Source organism: Odocoileus virginianus, chromosome 1 (assembly GCF_023699985.2).
Source record: "Odocoileus virginianus isolate 20LAN1187 ecotype Illinois chromosome 1, Ovbor_1.2, whole genome shotgun sequence".
Lineage (NCBI taxonomy): Eukaryota > Metazoa > Chordata > Mammalia > Artiodactyla > Cervidae > Odocoileus > Odocoileus virginianus.
In genome coordinates this window covers 2,891,215-2,907,150 of record NC_069674.1, presented here as the reverse complement: position 1 = coordinate 2,907,150, position 15,936 = coordinate 2,891,215, and the positions used below count along the sequence as shown (strand labels likewise).

Sequence of the window (15,936 nt, the reverse complement as noted above, 5' to 3'; positions counted from 1 at the left end):
GAGCCCTTTGGCGTTGACTCCCCATGGGTCCTCCCTCCGAATCGCAGGAAGCGGGGATTTCCCTGGCAGTCCAGGGGCTAAGCCTGCGCACTCCCAATGCAGGGGGCCCAGGTTTGATCCTTTGTCAGGGCACTAGATCCCACAGGTCACAGCTAAGACCTGGTACAGCCAAAAAAAAAAAAATCAGAGAAAATGGGTAGACTCTAGACAGGGAAGACAGCAAGCAATGGTACGCTGAAGACGCTGGACTGAAAGGACGTGACAGGCGTGCACACTCACACAGGGTTCTCTAGGACATGGTCACACTCCACGGCGACCACCGTATTCCGCCTTCACGACACGTGACCCCGAGGCCCCGGAAGGGCACCGACCTCACGGTGTATTTATTGGAGGGGTGTTTGCTTTCCCTCTTTTTACGTCCCTTGAAGATGTTTAATGTCGACCTTTTTAAAGAAAGGGCCCCGTGGCCGCGTTGCTGAGCCCCCACCGTCTTCCGGCCCGGTCGCTGACCCTCACCCCCACCCCTGTCTGTCTCCGCCCGCCCCCAGGACTACGGCGGGTACCTGAGCACCTACATCCTCCCGGCCAAGGGCGACGGCCAGGCTCCAGTCTTCAGCTGCGGCTCCGCGCTCTCCCCCATCACGGATTTCAAGCTCTATGGTGAGGGTCCTGATGAATGGGCACACGGCCTCCCCACGCCCCACCCCAGGGCCCCCTCACCTGGTGCTCGGTCTGATACCCCTCGGGGAGGTGTGGGCAGCAGTGACGCCTGGCAGACAGAGCCTGGGTCGAGCGTGAGGGGCGGGGGGGTTTCTCAGCCACTTATTCTGAAAGCGGTCGACCCACCCCCGTCCCTGAACCATCCTCCCTGACGTGAGACCAGGAGCTGAAACCCAACCAGCGGTTCCACCTGCAGCGGAAGGGGGATGGAAGGGGGCTCCCTGCAATCCACCCCCAGCACCAGCCTTCTGCTTGTGCCCCAGGGTCAGTTGGCGGGGACCCCGTACCACGTGTCTCTCGGCCTGCACTGTCCAACCCCAGGTGTGGGGGCTGGCCCCTGCCCGCCTGGACCTGGCTCTCCGGTCATTCTCCGGGCCCGAGCCCCCCGGCGTCCCTGCCCTTTGGTCAGCCAGCCTCTTTTCCCCGAACACGAATGGTTCTATAACATCACCACTGGCTTGAAGTGTGGGACAGGCCTTCTCTGCGGGCTCTGAGAGCCGGCACTCAGGTCAGGGACGCAGGGAGGCTCGGCCGCCAGCCCCAGCTGCCCGGCACTGAGCCAGGCCAGAGGGGCCCAGGGCGTCTGGTCGCTGGTCTGCAGAGCTCTGCTGGATCCTGAGGCCCCTTTGGGGCGGAGGGACCAGCGTCACTGCCACGGCTGCACCCTCCCCCACCCCAGTTCAGCACCCCCAGACGGCCCAGGGACACAGCAGCAGGGGCTGGGGAGCCCGGAGGCTCACGGTGGATGCTTTCATCTTTGGGGAGAGATTAATGCACATTTCAGGTGAAAACCGTACGGGAACTCGCCTAATTCCGGATTTTAATAACCTAGAATGATCGCCCCATGGAATACATGCGACATACTCTGTGTTTTTAAAATTCAGCGAGGCTTTCTGGGGGCTTTACTCGAGCTATTTCACAGTCCGAGGGGTCGGGGCCGAGGCTGAGGCCGAGGGCTAACGCGCCCCTCTGCCTCCATGCAGCATCCGCGTTTTCCGAGAGGTACCTGGGCCTCCACGGACTTGACAACCGAGCGTACGAGGTAGGTCTGGGCGCAGCCGCCGCTTGGGACAGCAGCCTCTTCTCCCGCCCGGCCCCCTCTCAGCCCCTGCCGGCCCATGTCCCAGCACAGCTCCCTCTGAGAAAGCCCCGGGCCCCACCCCTGAGAATGTGGGTGACCCAGTCCTCTTCCAGGTGCGTCTGGTTGTCCGTCTGGAGCCGGAGGGCAGAGGAGGAGGCAGGGAAGGCCTGGGTGGGGAGCCTGTCCTGGGGTCCATAGGCTGGTGTATGCATGGGCTCTGCCCCCCAAGGCTGCTTCTGCTGCGGGAGGGGGAGAGCCCTGGATGGGAGGGGGCGGGCAGGGAGCTCCTCTGGGGCCCCGAAGGCCGCTGAGGCTTCAGGGCTGAAAGCCGCAGACGGACATCCGTCCGGCCAGCGTGTCACTCCCGGCGGGATGGCAGCCCCAGGCTTCCTGCAAGGGGAGGGGACCCTGTCTTCCTGCCCCCCCCCACCCCTCATCTCCCGGCCGTCCCCTTCCTGAATGGGCTGAGGCCGCCAGGGCAGGCAGAGAGCGCCCACTGCACTGCCCGGCCAGGCCCGCGCTGACGCCCCTCCCCGCGTGCAGATGGCCAAGGTGGCGCATCGCGTGTCCGCGCTGGAAGGGCAGCAGTTCCTGGTCATCCACGCGACCGCCGACGGTGAGCGCCTGACCCTGGGGGCCGCGGGGAGCGTTGCCCTCCGCGCTGCCACAGGCTCTGACGGACCCTCTCCTCTTTCTTTCAACAGAAAAAATCCATTTCCAGCACACGGCAGAACTTATCACACAGCTCATCAAGGGAAAGGCTAATTACAGCTTACAGGTACGGGGCTGGCCTGAGACACCCCCCGCCCCCTGATGGAGGAGAGCCACCGCTCCCGGCCCTCCCACCCCGCAGGGACACGCTGCTGGGCCCGGTCCCGGGAGGCGGTCGGGCACACGTCGGGTGGGATGAGCAGGGCTTAAGGGGGCGACAGGGGAGGAGACGGTTGGATGGCATCGCTGACTCAGTGGGTGTTAGTCTGAGCAAACTCTGAAGATAATGAAAGTCAGGGAAACCCCGCCTGCTGCAGTCCATGGGGTTGCAGAGCCGGACGCGACCAAGCTCCTGAACAACAGCAACAAACGGCAGCTCGGCCCTGCTGGGGCTGCGCTCAAGCCCCTTTAGAACACCCCTCACCCCCGCCCCGCGCCCCCGGGGGGCGTCCCCAGAGGACAGAGTCCTGCCTAGTTCACGTGTCATCTGGGCCCCGTTGAGAGAGCTCAGGTCACAGGACAAGGCCAAGTGCATCGTATGATGCGTCGCAGCCCCAATAGGTCCAGCAGCAGAGCTCTGAGTGCCGGAGTGGACCACGCCCCAGATACAGCTGGGGCCCAGCCCAGGCCTCCTGGATACCACTGCAGGCACAGAGCGGCTGAGACGCTCAAGCCTGTAATGGTGACAAGGCCAGCTGAGGGCCCCGGGGCCCAGCACCCGGCAAGGGGGAGGCCTGCCTCCTGCTCTGTGCCCCTCGGAGCTGGTTGAGGTTTAAGGCACAGGCACTAGCTCAAGGACCACCTTCCTAAATCCTGAGACCAAGGTGGGTGTCATCCTCCAAAGACGCAAGAGGGGGACAGGGTTCACGTGCAGGAGGCAGCCTGGTATCCTGGTAAGATCGCAGGCTTCGGGGCTGGTGAGGCCTGGCTTTGACTCTGCTGGGACCGGGCCCTTTGTGTGGAAGTGGAGTGGTGCCCGGGGTGCCCGATGTCATCACGAGTGGGGACAGGAAGATCAGCTGCCATCTTTTCAGCCGCCCCCCACCCTCCGACCCCGGTGGCCCAGGGCTTCCCTGCTGGCGCAGTGGTAAGGAATCTGCTTGCCATGCTGGAGACCTGGGGTCCATCCCCAGGTCGGGAATATCCTCTGGAGAAGGAAATGGCAACCCACTCCAGTACTCTTGTCTGGGGAATCCCATGGGCGGAGCAGCCTGGTGGGCTATGGTCCATGGGGTCACAAAGCGTTGGACACGCCTGAGCACAAGCGTTTTGTGTCCCAGGCCTTGTTCTGAGCCTTTCAGGGGAACTTCATGTCATTTCATCCTCACCAAGCTTAATGAGTTAGATTTGACGATGATGATCGTCTCCATTGGACACCTCTGGACGCTGAGGTCCGGGAAAGGCCCTGCGCTCGGCACACAGCGAGCCGGGAGCTTCCTGCACTCACTGGGGTCGCAGAGACACGGTTCCTCCCAGTTCTCTGGGAGTGCTGACCCCTGCAGGCCTGGCCGCTGCCTCTGTGGTCCCCGAGCCTGGATCTCTGTTGCGAATTCAAACAAGCAGAGCCAGATGCGCAGAGTCTACTAAACAGAGAGTGTTGTCCGATTTCTTCCCTGATGCTCTGAGGACGCCCTCTGCCCTCGGAGCTGAGTCTGGCCACGAGGGCGGTGGGGGCGGGGCAGTGGCCGCGCGGCTGAGTCCTCTGCCCGCCTTGCAGATCTACCCGGACGAGAGCCACTACTTCAGCAGCAGCGCCCTCCAGCAGCACCTGTACCGCTCCATCCTCGGCTTCTTCGTGGAATGCTTCAGGATCCAGGACAAGTTCCCCGCAGTCACAGCAAGAGAGGAGGAAGAGGAGGACTGAGCCCCACGGCGCACGCCCGGCCCCTCCTGGGACAGGGCACGCTGCCCCGGGCAGCCCGCGGCCTGCCCGCAGAGCCGGGGGGCCACCTTCATCGCATGTGTGTCTCAGGTCCGAAGGCATTTCTGCTCCAGAAACAAGCTCCTTGCCGGGCGGAGGTGCGTCGCCGCTCACGAGGGGCTTCCTCGGAGCCCTGAACCACCGCCTCCTCCCCGCCGCAGCGTGACCGGGGCCTCCCCACGACCCTCCCCAAGGAACAAAGCGGAGCCTGGACGGCAGTGCAGAAGCTGGCCCTGGAACTGGAGCTGGCGAGCGGCAGCGTGGGACCCGGCCTCCCCCCGAGTCCCGCGCCCACTTGGGAGCATCACCCCCGTGTGACGTCACCACGCCATGGACCAACCAGAGCACAATTATTTTCACAGTACCTGTCCCTAGATTGGCCCGCTCCTGTCTGTTATTAGGAGATTCTGCATTTTAAGGGGCTGTACAAAGTGGTGTCACTGTAGCTAATGCTAATGGTTAACCTTCTGGAATTAATTTGTATTTTTCTATGGTTTTTACCTGACACTGTCTCTGGTCACGGGTTTGTTTTGCTGTGCGCTTTTTTTTTTTTTTTTGCTTTGCTTTGTTTTGCTTGGTTTCGTTCAGTCTGTAGGCTTTGCACTTGTTTGGATTAAAAAAAAACAGATCAGAAGTAACGGCTCTCCCTGCAAGGTCGTGTCTAGACTTTGTGGGGACCTTTCAAAATACTGCAAACGACATCCAGCACTGTTCACTAAAAGGTCTAAATAAAACCCGTCTCCCACCAAGTGCGTTAGGATCTGGCTCAGATTCAGACCGTCCATTTCCATGTGTCGTGAAGCCCATCCTTTTCCTCCTGGATAGTTTGTCTTTTCAGATGACATTTGGTTAAAAAACATGAAAAGACCAAGCGTTGACTGCACCTCCAGGCCCATCACGTGTGCTCGGGTGACAAGAACCCTGGAGGAACGTGGGGGCCTGCGCCAGCATTGCTCCCCCCACCCCGGGGGGTGGCCATGTCCCCCCCAATCCCTGCACGCAAGCAGCCTCGGCGACATTCCAGCCCGGCCTCATGAGGCGTCCTCTGCTCAGAGGCAAGGCGGCTTCCGTGTGTATTTCACTCCGTTGTATATAGAGACAGGACTGCGGTCAGCCATCGCCGCTGCCCCCCGCCCTCCGCCAAGTCCTCATCGTGTTTCGCCTGCATGCCCACAGCCTGGCCAAGCTGCTGTCTCTACGAGTGCTAGTTGGAAATGCACCGAAGACCGTCATCGCCTCAGGAGCTTGTTGACAGCCTGAACGTCCATTCCGATGTCTCCGGGTCCCGCTCCCGCTGGGGAGCGGGGTGTCCCTGACATCATCGTCTGCAGAGGAGACAGGTCCGTGTCGCTATCTGGTGTTTGGGGGGTTTGCGTTTCATCTCCACAAGCTTTGAATGTCAGTTGCACTTGGTTCGATAGGAAGATCTCCGTCACGGGATTTCTTTTTTCAGGTGATGCACCAGCGTTTGGGAAAGGGAAGAAGGTGCCGCCCGCAGGACTGCTCCGAGTGCTACCTGGCCATGCTTTTTGTCTTGTCAGCCAGCTCAGTCTGAAAGGGGAGGCCGGCTCTGGCCACGAGGTCTGGAAGGAGGGAGTGAGGTGTGGCATGGTAGTGTTTGTTCATCCATGGAATAAAACATTATTTTACCACTCGAGAGCTCTTTTCTTGCTTAGCCTCCACCCCGCTTCACCTCAGAAAGTGTGCTGACCTTTAAGGAGTCTTCGCGGACCTCACTGGGCCCTGACCAGGTCTGATGTGTCCTCGAGGATCTGTGTGCGGCTCCTAAAACCTGCATCCACAGTAGCAGTAGCACTGATGGTAGAACGGGTGGGACTGGTTAAGTCCATCAAAGTCCCATATCACCCAGGGAAGTGAATGTGAGTTTCACGTCTGAAGTTTCAAGGGGAAGATGTAGAGGTACTCCCCAGCGCTAGGAGTAAAACTGGCTCTCCGTTGAGGCCACTGCATCGCTCTCTAGAAGGCGTCAGAAAACCTGCATCTGCTAGAAATTCATCCGCTTTGTTGTTATTTAAGTCAGTAAGTCTGATGTAGCACAGCCCGGAAGCACTGAGCTTGATTAAATAAACCGTCCAAACCGTCGAGCAGGCGCTGCGTGGGTAACTGGCCGCCCATTTGGTCACCCCCGCTGGATGCCAGCACCCCTGCTGATGAAGAGGCGAGACGCAGCTGGGCACACCCCAGCCGGGCGTGCTCACCCTGGAGCCCACGGTCACGCTTGCCGCCCCAACCTCTGCCCCCTTCCCAGGAAGGACACTGCCTCCCTGTCGGGTGGGACTTGATGCTTTTGCATAAGATCGCATGTTCCCCACTTTTGGAAACACGGGGTGTAGGGTGGGAATACGGGCCCTGAAAGCAGACACTGGCCTTGACCGCTGGGTGGGACCACCCCGGTTCCACTAGGATGCCCTTGTCCCCCCACCGAGGATGGAGGAGAAGGCCTCGGGGGGGCCTGGGCCCAGCACCTGCCCTGTGTGCTTCAGGTGGCGTGTGTGACGCACCTGAGTGTGGCTGCTTATTTCAGGTTTAAATTAGCTTTAAAATGTTGGGATGAGACCACACAGCTGTGGCGCTCCAGAGCCCAGCGCAGGGAGCACTGACCCCGGGGCGTGTCTCCTCTACGGCGTCTCCTGGGGTGAGGCTGCCGCGCTCACAGAGGTGCCCTGAAGGTGGGCAGGGGGTCTGTGTACCCCTGGCCTGGAAGCAAGCCCCTTCCTCTCTTGCCTGACCCGGCAGTCTCAGAAAAATGATGTCACGGAGAATCGGTCCCCTCCCAAAGCCGGTAGGAACCTCAGGGTCCCAGGAGAGTCTGGAGGGGCATCTCGGAGGCCCTTGGCTCTCCTCCGGCAGCACGTGGCTGTGCGCTCTTGGGCCAGTCACGGAGGAGAGAGCAGGAAGCCTGTTAGCGCCCGGTGTGGACGCTAAGAACGTCCAGACCGTGTATACAGGCCGAATTCTGCCCCGACTCCCAGCTTAGGACCGGCTGGGGCAAGCGTGACACATTCCCCTCGGCGGTGACATGGGAGCCCCACCAGCAGCCCTGCCCCAGCCCCCGCCACGGCACCCCTAAGCCCCCCCACGACGGAGCTGTCCTGCGCCCCCCCGCCTCCGGCGTCCGCCGAGCACACGTGAGTGCAGCTGACCCCAGCTCCAGGAGCCCCGAGGACGCCGCCTCCGCTGGCTCTGATGTGGGTGGGCATCAGTCCACTGGCGACTTGGACAACGGGAGTCAAGTCCTCAGAGCCCTGGAGGCTGGAAGCTGACAGTCGGGGTGCTGTTAGGTTCCCGGGGAGGACCCTCTTCCTGGTTCATTCACAGATGAATCCTCTGGCCATGTCTGCACCCAAGAGAGACAGGGAGAGCTTGGGCCTTTCCTCATCTTATAAAGCCCCTAATTCCATCATCCCTGGAGGAGGGCATGGCAACCCACTCCAGTGTTCTTGCCTGAAGAATCCCCATGGACAGAGGAGCCTGGAGGGCTACAGTCCCTGGGCTTGCAAGAGTCAGACACGACTTAGCGACTAAACCACCACCACCAGTCCCATCATGGGGCCTCATCTGTACCCAGCCACGTCCCAAAGGTGCGTCTCCAAGAACCATCATGTTAGCATTAGCACTTCAACAGGTGAACATGGACACGTTCTGTCCAAAGCCCGAGGTTCTCCTCTTCACCTGGCATCCCTGAAAGGGTTCAGGAGAGCTGCTGAGCAGAAGCAGGGGCCCTGGGGCTGGAGGAGGAGCCAGCCCTGGGGACACAGCCTCCCAGGGGGAGCTTCTCAGAGGGTCAGGATGGGTGGGGCGACCGGGCGCTGGCCCTGAGACGCCTGGGCCCCCTTCTGCAAACCGCAGGCTCAAAGAAGCCAACCACCCTGAATCCCGTCACTCACTACATAGATAGGGGATCAGAAGACCAGAGAAGGCAAGGGAGCTGCCCAAAGTCACGCAGCAAGGCAGCCGCAGCCCTAAGGCAGCGCATTCGTGGTTTCTTTCTTGAGGAGTGACGCCCAGGCCCCCCTCCAGGGTCTAGCACAATTCTCTGGGTGTGTGTGGTGGGGCGGGGGCAAGCCCAGCCCAGGGCCAGGTTTTCTGGAAGTGGGTGTCGTGGTCTTGGTTCTGAGCAAATGACCAATCCGTGGATGCCTCCGGTCCCCTTCTGTTCAGCCCTCTTTCCTGGGATCTCAGTGGCTCAGCCTAGGAGGCGGTAGACGCTGTATCTGTGTCCTGGGCCAGGGTCTGAAGCCCCTGAGGGCTTGGGGATGACGTTTGGAAGCAGAGCGCCCTGAGCGGGTCACACATCAGCCTCCATCACGGCTGTCCGTAACGTAGACCCCCCAGCCCCAGGATGATACACAGTGTGGACACGCAGACACACACGTGTTTGGTAAGCAGCGCATTGAAGGATGCGGCCCCAAACAACCTAAGCAGGTCCCCAAGGCGTCGGCTTTGGCCCCAATATCCAGCATGCTGGAAGACCAGCTGTGACCACAGGAACAGCCCCTGGGAGCCAGTGCCGCGGGCCGGACTCACTGGTCAAGTCTCTGGCCGCTGGAAGCTGCCACGGGGCCGCCAGCACCCACAACACCCTCAAGAGGCCCCGTCTGCCTTCTCCTTCCTCCTCTCTGGCCCCTGGAGTTCAAGCAGACCCTTGGGGCACGAGGCTGGCGCTTCATGCTGGGAGAGGCAGAGACACGAACATGCTTGGGGTCCGGGAGTGGGGCTGCACCCCAGCCCCAGCACCCCCCACCCCGGCCCGGTCCTGCTCTCCGTGGGCTTCTCACATCCCACAGGAAGAGCTGGTGGGGGCGTTGCTCCAGGAGGCGGGACCCCCACTTGGCCTCTTGCCCAGGGACTCCCAACCCACAAGGGGAATCCGCTGCGGTTTGCATGGACAGTTCTATTGAGCTCCTAGGGAGCCTCCTGACAGTCAAAGGCCGTAAGTGGTGGGTGGGTCACAGCCCCTGGGTCCCCACGGCTGGCGCTCCTACAAAACTCTTCAGGCCTCATCAAGATCACAACACACGGCCCTGAGCGCTTTGGCGCAAACCCAGAAGGTCCATCTTCAATGATTCAAGCACCAGGCTTGGGGACCGGGAGGCAGCTTCTGAGCTGGCATGAAGCGTCAGTTACAGAGGAGTTTCAGGGCTGAGCTCCTCCGCTTGGAGAAGTAAACAGCCTCTCTCTGCCCCTCTCTGCCCCGTTTACCCTCCCCTAGAGTGGCCCTGCTTCATCCACAGCCAGGCTGGAACAGAGGCAGGCGGGTGCAGGGGAGTGGGCGGGCTCTGTGGGCGGCCTTTCTGGGCTGGGGTCAGCTTGCCTCCCCTGTGCCCTGGCGGCGGGACCAGGACTGGTCTTCCTGCGCTCAGGGTCCATCATGCGTCAAGATGAGCCTGGCAGGGGTGCTAGCTGTCCAGGGCTGCCCTAACAAAGTGCCCCAAACCGGGCAGCTTTAGTGGCAAAAATATACGCTCTCGGGACTCTAGAGGTCAAAGTCTGGGATGCAGGTGTTGCAGGAAGGGGGACCCCTTCTAGGGTCTGAAACTGGGCTCTTGCCTAACCCTCGGAAATGAATTGCCCGAGGAGACACATGTCTGACAAAGCCAGAGGTTTTATTGGGAAGGGGCGCCCGGGCGGAGAGCGCGAGAGCCAGGGAACCCAGGAGAACTGCCCTGCCACGTGGCTTGCCGTCTCGGGTTTGATGGTGATGGGGTTAGTTTCCGGGGTGTCTTAGCCAATCCTTCTGACTCAGAGTCCTTCCTGGTGGTGCGGCCCTGTTCAGCCAAGATGGAGGCCAGAGAGGAGGATTCTGGGAGGTGTCGGCCACGTGGTGTCTCCTTTGACCTTTCCCGCACTCTTCCGGTGGGGAGTGGCTTATTACTTCCGTGTTCCTTTCCAGGACCTCTTGTCATAAAACAGCTCAGGCAAATGGTCACTATGGTGCCTGGCCAGGGTGGGCGGTTTCAGTCGGTGTGCTTCCCCTAACAGAGGTGTTGGGGCGGGGGAGTGGGGGCCGGGCCCCCTCCCGGCTTCTGGGGGTCCCTCCGTTGGGCAGGAAGACCTCCGACCCTCGGAGGGCCTCACCCGGCCTGTCTGTCTGCGTCCACGTTTCCCCGTTCCGTGCGGACACCTCCCCCTTGGTCAGGAGCCACCCTGACGGCCGCATCCGCACTTGGTCGTCTGTGATGTTGGAGCAAAGACCTCTGGAGAAGGTCCCATTCGGAGGCCCTGCGGGTGAATCGGGTGGGGTGGTGGCGGGGGCAGTGACGCAACAGCCCCTAAGGCGGGCTTTCCTACCAAGGGACAGCTTGCGTGTGGGGGGGGAAGGGAGGCCGGGCCCGAGGGGGCGGCAGGCCCGGGGGGTCCATGAACCGCCCGTCCTCCCACCCCGACCTCTGCAGGGAGAGGCCGCTCCAGCATCCAGGTGGCCCCTGGAGGGATCTCTGTGCTCTGGGAAGGGGCGGCCACAACCCCCCGGACCCTGCAGGGCTCCCCACTTCCTCCGGGCTCCCGTCTGGATTCTCCCAGCGTGCACCTCGGTGGAGCCAGGAAGCATCCACAGCCCTGCCGGCAGCTCACGGTTCAGGGAGACTGTGGGGCCCGTGGCCACAACCACAGTGGGGAGGCCCGCAGGAGCAGGGCTGAGGGGCCTGCCTCCCACCCCCAGGCACGTGCTCCTGGGTCTGCCAGGGCTTCCCACGGGCAACTGAAGGCCTTTCTTTTAACTCTAGAAAATCCCCAAAGCAGCTTACTGACCCTCGGGAGGTTAGCCCTCCCCCTCCTCCAGTTTTGCCTAGACACTTCCCACCAGGGCCTCAGGCTTCCTGAGCGCGGACCACCCACCCACCTTTCTGGCCCCGGCCGGAAACCTCTGTCTGCTCCAGATTCTGTTCGGCCTCCCTGGACGGCAGACATGGCCTGGGAACTCAGGTCCCACAGCAGTTGGTCCTGAGGGAGCCATGTTTGCCTCTGGCATCGTGGTTTCTACCAGAATCCCCCGCCAGGCACAGGGGGAGATTTCCTAGGCAGACGCCAGGGAGAGGGGCGGGCTCGCTGCCCGTGGGGACACCCCATCCCACCTCCCAGGATAGAGTGGACAGAGACCTTTCTGACAGTCAGCGAGCGGTGGGGTATGAACCCACCCAGCAAGGAGGGCTGGCCCCCGACCAGCGTCCAGTCCCCTGGCCTCCCCGAGAGGCCGTGAGGACAGACGGGCCGGTGCAGCCTGCCGGCTGAAGGCTCCGCGGTCAGAGGGCCACCCTCCCCTGCCTGCCGGCTGCTGCATGTCCCAGGCAGGTGTCCTGGCCTCTCTGGGCCCCCGTCCCCCCTCAGGAGGCAGAGGCCAGCTCCGAGGGGACAAGGACATGGGCGGCATGTGAGCCAGGATGCCTGGGATCCTCGTCTCACCCAAAGAGCTGGAAGGATGCCTGACAGTTTGCATTCCGAGTTTCTTAAACTGCAACCCGAAGAACCTCTGGGAAACAGGTTTCCGGGTGCAGGAGGTGGGCGGGCTCCAGCTGGTGGGGGAGTGCTGGGTGGGCTGAGGATCCCCAGGGCGGGGGTTGGGGCTCTGCAGGGGACAGAGGGCCAGGGACACAGTGGGGCTGCCCCGGGACTTCCAGACGCCAGGCCGGGCAAGCGGTGGGCAGAGCCTGTGCCCCAGGGGAGGGCCCCCACCAGGCCTGAGTCAGAGCCCGCTGCCCCCATCCAGAGCTGACACTGCGGCCCGGAGCCCACAGCGCCGGGGCGGGAAAGGCCTCGCTCGGGGACCCCCAGCGGACCCCGGTTGTCCACGTCAGGTCCCTGTCACAGGCCTGCAGGGGCGAGGAAGCAACCAAGGACTCAGGAGAGCGCGAGGCCCCAATAGGGCAGCATTGCCCCCTGCCCCAGGGCAGCTTGCCTGTAGTCGGTGTCCAGACGGGCCGGGAGGTGCCCAGGGTCCCGGAGAACCCCGGGGACCAGCAGCAGGCCCGGGCCTCATGTGCGGGGGATGCCCAGGCTCCCCAAGGCCGCAGCACGGCCACCCCCGGGACCCTGCGGCTCAGACACCCGACTCTGAAACCCCCTTCCCCCGCCCGCTCCCCTCAGGGCAGTGGGGACCCGTGTGTCCCGCAGGCAGCTCGGGGCCTCCACAGGAAGACGTTTGCCTTTGGGTGGCTCTTTCCTAGGAACTGGGGGGTCAGCTGTGCTGGGTTGGTGCTGAGCTGGTTGCAGCCGGATGGGACCAGGGCCCTTCCAGCTGGGCCTGCACGAGTGCCCGTGGCCTTCGGCGCGTGGGGTGGCCTGAGGCCCCTTAAGCCTGCGCAGAAGGACCAGTCCGCACCTTTTCCCAATCACCTTTCCCCGCACTCCCCGCGTGCCCGGCTTCCTAATTCCTTATCCTGTAAATACCCCAGCCCCAGGCCTTCTGGGAGGCAGACTTGATTTGTTCCCCGAGCCCTGCTCAGCCGCCTTGTGAGCAGGCCCTGGCGTCTCTGCGTTTGGCCGAGCGTCCGCCAGGAGGAACCGGCCGGGGACAGCTGCACAGCCTCCCCTGGGACCCGGTGCTCAGAACCAACGGCTCCTGCTGTCTCCCCAGGCTTGCCATTTTGGAGACACCAGGTAAGGTCGGCTTCGGCTTCGGGCAGACCTGCGTTGTTTGGGCCTCTCAGCGAGTGCCACCTGCATCCCCAGGCCTTGGGGGCGCCCAGGGGGGCCCTGCAGCCCTTCCTGAGGGCTGTGTCCTGCCCCAGGCCTCGCCGCTACCCTGGGCTGGTCTTGGCACGCGTGGTTCCTGCCGTGTGTCTGGTTCTTTGTGGACAGGCCGTGTTCTTACAGGCGCCTCTTCTCAGGGAGACTGAGCAGGGGACTGCTGCCATTTGGTCGAGTGAGTCATGTCGGACTCTCTGCGACCACGTGGACTGCAGCCCGCCAGGCTCCTCTGTCCATGGGGTTCTCCAGGCAAGAATACTGGAGTGGGTTCCATTTCCTTCTCCAGGGGATCTCCCCCACCCAGGGGTGGAACCCACGTCTCCAGCGTCTCCTGGATTAGCAGGCGGATTCTTTACCACTGTGCCGCCTGGGACGCCAGAGCAGTTGACTGGTGTGTGAGCTTGTCAGTCTGTGCTGAGACTCGCTGGTCTAATTGTCTTAGGTGGGAAATTACATATGACGGTTGTCATCACCACCACCTGGTATCATTAGACAGTAAAACAAAGATGACCCAAGCCTTGGATTGTGGGCAGGAATATTTATCTTTCTTAGGATAGCGTCCTTTTCTAAGGAAAGTTATCTATAGAGGATAGTTTGTTGTTTAGTTGCTAAGTCATGTCTGACTCCTTGAAACGCTATGGACTGTAGCCCACCAGGCTCCTCTGTCCATGGGATTTCCCAGGCAAGAATACCGGAGTGAGTTGCTTTGTTCTTTTTTTTTCAAGATGGTTTTGGCAGTTCTGGGTCTTTATGTTTCTACATAGGTTTTAGGATTATTCTAGCTGTGAAAAATGTCATGCGTAATTTGCTATAGATTGCATTAAATCTATAAGTTGCTTTGAGTAGTGTGGCTATTTTAACAACATTCGCTATTTCAATCCAAGAGCATGGGATGTCTTTCCACTTTCTTTCAGTCATCTTAAGTTTCCTTTATTAATATTTTTTAGTCCTTTTATTGTTTTAAACCTTTTAGATTGGGATATAGCTGATTAACAATGCTGGTGATAGTGTGAGGTGAACAACAGACGGATCTTTTATTATTTTATATTAATTCTCAGTGTATAATTCTTTCACTTCCTTGATCAGGTTTATTCCTAAGTATTTTGGGTGGGGATGCAATTTTAAAAGGGAGTTTGTTTCTTCTTAAACATCCCCCTTTTGATATTTCATTTTTAATGTAAGAAATGCAACCATTTCTGTATGTTAATCTTGTATCCTGCTACCTTACTGAATTCATTTCTCACTTCTACTAGTTTTTGTGTGGAGTCTTCAGGGTTTTCTATATACAGTTATAGTATCATGTCCTCTGCATATCATGACAGTTTCACCACTTCCCTCCAATTTAAATACCATTATTTCTTGTCTTTTTATTGTGGCTAGGACTTGCAATACTATGTTGAATAGAAGTGATGAGTTCTATCTTTGTTACAGATTTTAGGGGGAAGACTTTCAGCTCTTACTGTTGAGTATTTGTAATCCACTGCCACAGATAGTTTTTTATTATGTTGAGATACAGTAAGTTTTTTTAAAATCATGAATGGATGCTGAATTTTTGCAGAGGCATTTTTTTAATCTACTGAGAGGATCTTGTGATCTTGGTTTTTGTCTTTGCTTTTGTTGATGTGGTGTATGACATTTTTGCACATGTTGAACCATCCTTGTAGTCCTGGGACTTATCCGACTTGGTCATTGTGTATGATCCTTTTTATGTCTTGCTGGATTTGGTGTGCTAATTTGTTGAGAATTTTTGCATCTATATTCGTCAAAGATGAATCAACAACAACAACATATTCATCAAAGACACTGGCCTGTGATGTTCTTTGTAGTGTCTTTGATTTTAGCATCAGGGAGACGGTGGCTTCACAGATTGTCTTTAGGAGTGTCCCCTCCACTTCAGTCTTCTGGAAGAGCTTGAGGAGAATTGGTGTAAGTTCTTTTTATGTCTGGTAGAATTCCCATGTGAAGCCATCAGGTCCTGGACTTTGGTTTGCATGGAGTCTTTTGTTTTTTAATTTGCAGATTCTGTTTCACTTCTGAGCTTCTCAGGTGGTTCAGTGGTAAAGAATCTGCCTGCCAAGGCAAAAGAGACAAGAGGCATGGGCATGATCCCTATGTCAGGGCCCTGGGGTAGGAAATGGCACCCCACTCCAATATTCTGGCTTGGGAATCCCATGAACAGAGGAGCCTGGTGGGCTGCAGCCCCTGGGGTTGCAGAGAGTCGGACACCACTGAGCAACGGAACACACACTTCACTTGTCAGGTCAGCTCAGTCGCTCAGTCGTGTCCAACTCTGTGCAACCCCAGGGACTGCAGCCCACCAGGCCTCCCTGTCCATCACCTACTCCCAGCGCTTGCTCAAACTCATGTCCACTGAGTCGGTGATGCCATCCCACCGTCTCATCCTCTGTCATCCCCTTCTCCTCTTGCCTTCAATCTTTCCCAGCATCAGGGTCTTTTCTAATGAGTCAGCTGTTCACATCAGGTGGCCAAAGTGTTGGAGTTTCAGCTTCAGCATCAGTCCTTCCAGTGAACACCCAGGACTGATCTCCTTTAGGATGGACTGGTTGGATCTCCTTGCAGTCCAAGGGACTCTCAAGAGTCTTCTCCAAACCATAGTTCAAAAGTATCAATTCTTCTGTGCTCAGCTTTATGTTCCAACTCTTACATCCACACATGACTACTGGGAAAACTATTGCTTTGACCAGATGGACATTTGTTGGCCAAGTAATGCCTCTGCTTTTTAACATGCCATCTAGATTTGTCGTAGCTTTTCTTCCAAGGAGCAAGCGTCTTTTAA

General features: G+C 59.2%; 1 protein-coding gene across 6 annotated transcripts in view; it reads left to right on the top strand.

Annotated features, from left to right (window-relative positions):
- Positions 1-6,090, top strand: part of DPP6 (dipeptidyl peptidase like 6) — a 1,052,271-nt gene extending 1,046,181 nt beyond the window's left edge. For 5 of the 6 annotated variants that reach the window (XM_070450430.1, XM_070450574.1, XM_070450349.1 and 2 more), the window contains exons 22-26: positions 549-660; positions 1,704-1,762; positions 2,345-2,417; positions 2,506-2,579; positions 4,230-6,090. In XM_070450430.1, coding sequence (XP_070306531.1) covers positions 549-660; positions 1,704-1,762; positions 2,345-2,417; positions 2,506-2,579; positions 4,230-4,376 — 465 coding nt within the window. In that variant the 3' untranslated portion in view covers positions 4,377-6,090. The remainder of the gene's footprint in view (positions 1-548; positions 661-1,703; positions 1,763-2,344; positions 2,418-2,505; positions 2,580-4,229) is intronic. The other variant, XR_011482010.1, reaches the window with a different exon arrangement.
- The last annotated feature ends 9,846 nt before the right edge of the window (positions 6,091-15,936 follow it).